This window comes from Cajanus cajan, chromosome 11 (assembly GCF_000230855.2).
Source record: "Cajanus cajan strain Asha chromosome 11, NIPB_CcT2T_4, whole genome shotgun sequence".
NCBI lineage: Eukaryota > Viridiplantae > Streptophyta > Magnoliopsida > Fabales > Fabaceae > Cajanus > Cajanus cajan.
This window is the reverse complement of record NC_138527.1, coordinates 34,928,054-34,930,734: the sequence shown is the minus strand read 5'-3', so window position 1 is coordinate 34,930,734 and position 2,681 is coordinate 34,928,054. Positions and strand designations below refer to the sequence as shown.

At 25.1% G+C, this 2,681-nt stretch overlaps 1 protein-coding gene across 1 annotated transcript; it reads left to right on the top strand.

Moving 5' to 3' along the window:
- Positions 1 to 525: 525 nt before the first annotated feature.
- Positions 526 to 1,183, top strand: LOC114915430 (mediator of RNA polymerase II transcription subunit 32). Its single transcript, XM_029270183.2, has one exon. The coding sequence runs from the start codon at positions 619 to 621 to the stop codon at positions 928 to 930; it is 312 nt and encodes a 103-aa protein (XP_029126016.1). The 5' UTR covers positions 526 to 618; the 3' UTR covers positions 931 to 1,183.
- The last annotated feature ends 1,498 nt before the right edge of the window (positions 1,184 to 2,681 follow it).

The window sequence follows — 2,681 nt, the reverse complement described above, 5'->3', positions numbered from 1 at the left end:
TGCTAACATATATGAATTTATAATATTTACACATAAATAATTTGAAATTATAATGTGATGTGATTACTTAATATATTTCTTAATTTTTGTTAATCTATAATTTAAATTGAATACAACAATTAATAAGAGAAAATCAACAAGGCTTAATATTTTTTTTTTTTTGAAAAAATGTGCCTGATTTTAGATCAATTATTATTTAATCTATATGATACTATATTAATAAAAAAAACTAACACATGCCTTGTTTTTTGTATTTTGTAAATAACTCTAGGATAAAATTAAGATATTTGCAACTCTCCAATTTCATATATTCTTTCATTTGTTATTCGTGATTTTGTTTGTGTTCTTGGTTTTCTTTTGACATGAAGGCTCAATCATGAAAGTTAAATGATTCCTATGTACTATTTGTAAAGTGATAATACTTGTGATACATACAATGGAATTAACATGACTTTGATACACATAAGAGTCTTCATAACAAGTCAAAAAACACAAGAAACTGGAAGACAAATAGTCTTGTAATTTAGTTTGGAAGTTATAAAGTAGTTTTTATTGTGAGTTTATTTTATACTGTTTCCTGAATTTTAATTGTTTCTTTGTTTAACGCATGCAGACATAATGGATAAAGTAGCTGATTCTTTGGAGAATGCCTATAACGAATATGTTGAAGCTGGAAGAATAGCACTAGAAGAGAAGGAAATCGAGTCAAAAACTGCAAAAGATGATGTAGGAAAAGAGGTGCTAGAAGCCGAGAAAGATGATGCTTCTTCAACAAGTTCATATCCTAAAGCTTTGGAAAATTTCAAGGAGAAGTATGAAGTGTTCAAAGATGTATGTGATAAAGCTGAAGTGTTTGTAGAAACAGTGAAGCAAAAAATAGTATTTGAAGTGGATGAACCCACAAAGCCCAGTACCAGTGATCCGAAGTAATATTTAGGGTTTAACTGTCATGCTTTGTTAGTCTATAAATAAATAAACTAGGTTTGTGTTTTTTTGTTTTCATTACCATTAGGAACAAGGTCTATCCTATCTTATGAATTATATATGTATTTTTAGGAGTGTTTCGGTGTATTATGTATTTCTACGAAACAATTACTTCCTATAGTATTAATAAAATTTATAAATTTATTAGTCCATGAATAAAAAAAAATATTAATACCAAATTCACACTACTACTCTCAATTTTTTATTTTTTAATTATATCTATCATTTTTTCTTTTGATTTAAAAAAAGGTTACAATTAAAAAAATATATATCACACACATTGAGTGTTACAATTTTAAGAAAACTGAATGTATTATAATAGAAATTAATTTTTTTTAAAGAAACCAGTAAATATTTATTAAAATTGATTTAGGATATTTTTCATGAGAAATAAAAATTTATTCAAGCTGTTTTGAAAAATAAGTAACTAGTCTTAAAACTAGTTCAAAACCTAATTTGAGAGAGAATGAAAAAAAAGGAAGATAGAAAGAAAAATCCTGGTAAAATAAAAATAATAAATTATCAGAATTATTTGATATAAGAAAAAGAAAATTATACTCATATTAGCAATAATGAGATGTGGTTAAAAATTGAAAACGATATATAAATGTATTAAAGGAATCTCTTACTTTTTCTTCATTTTTAATTCTTTCAGATTTTTTCCCACTGTTTACATTAATTAGATACGAGCTAAAATTAAAGCTAATGTAATTTTCAAATTTATATATATTTTTAGTTTGATTTAATTTTCCATTAAAATGAATTCATGTCATCTCAATTCATATTATATATATATATAGGGGCTATGACATGACAAGTCTACCACTGTTACTGTTGACAGTCTTTATGGCTACGGACTTGTCATGTTATTCAAATCTTCTCTTTCTTTCTTTTGCTTTTGCATCGGCTTTTGTTTGGTTTTCATTGAAAAGCTAAGACGTACAATCATGATCCCTTTATTTGTCCCAATTCGATAACTAACAATCATTTCTTTTCAAAGATGGTACTCATTTTCTTAAACCCTTCCACAGTATATTGCTATCATGACATTGGCCTACAGTTACACAGATATTTATAAATTTTCTTATAAGACATTTTATTAATTCTCTGATTTATTTTGTTATATACATATTAAATGTATTTATTTTTCATTTAATATTTTTATGAAGTATAAAAATTGTAAGAATATCTATACTCTTAAAAAAAATTCAATTATAATATTTGCTGAAAATAATCAGAGGATATAAAGTGTCGACTATTATATATAATTTTGTAATATATTTTTAAGGGATTATATTTTAATTTATTAAGATTTTAATTACTTTAATGTTGCATTTGGATCCATACGGTGCACCAACCTTAATGGTATAAAATTATAGGTATTTGTTGTAATTGTTTATGTTTTTGAATATATATGATTTAACTTGATCCTCGTATGAATCAACATTAATCAAGTTATAATTATTATAATTCAATCTGACTCCTATATTATTGTCACTTATAGATGGTATGTCTTGATATTACCATCATATCACATCAATTAAGGTTCTAGCAGATACTCAACAGTTTACTTTAATAGTCAACATCTCAATAAGGGTTTTCAACAATTAGACCGCCACAACAATATTCTTACAATGATGTATTTAACTTTTAAAACAACCTATCCTTCAGTCATAAGTCAATTAATATAACACAAC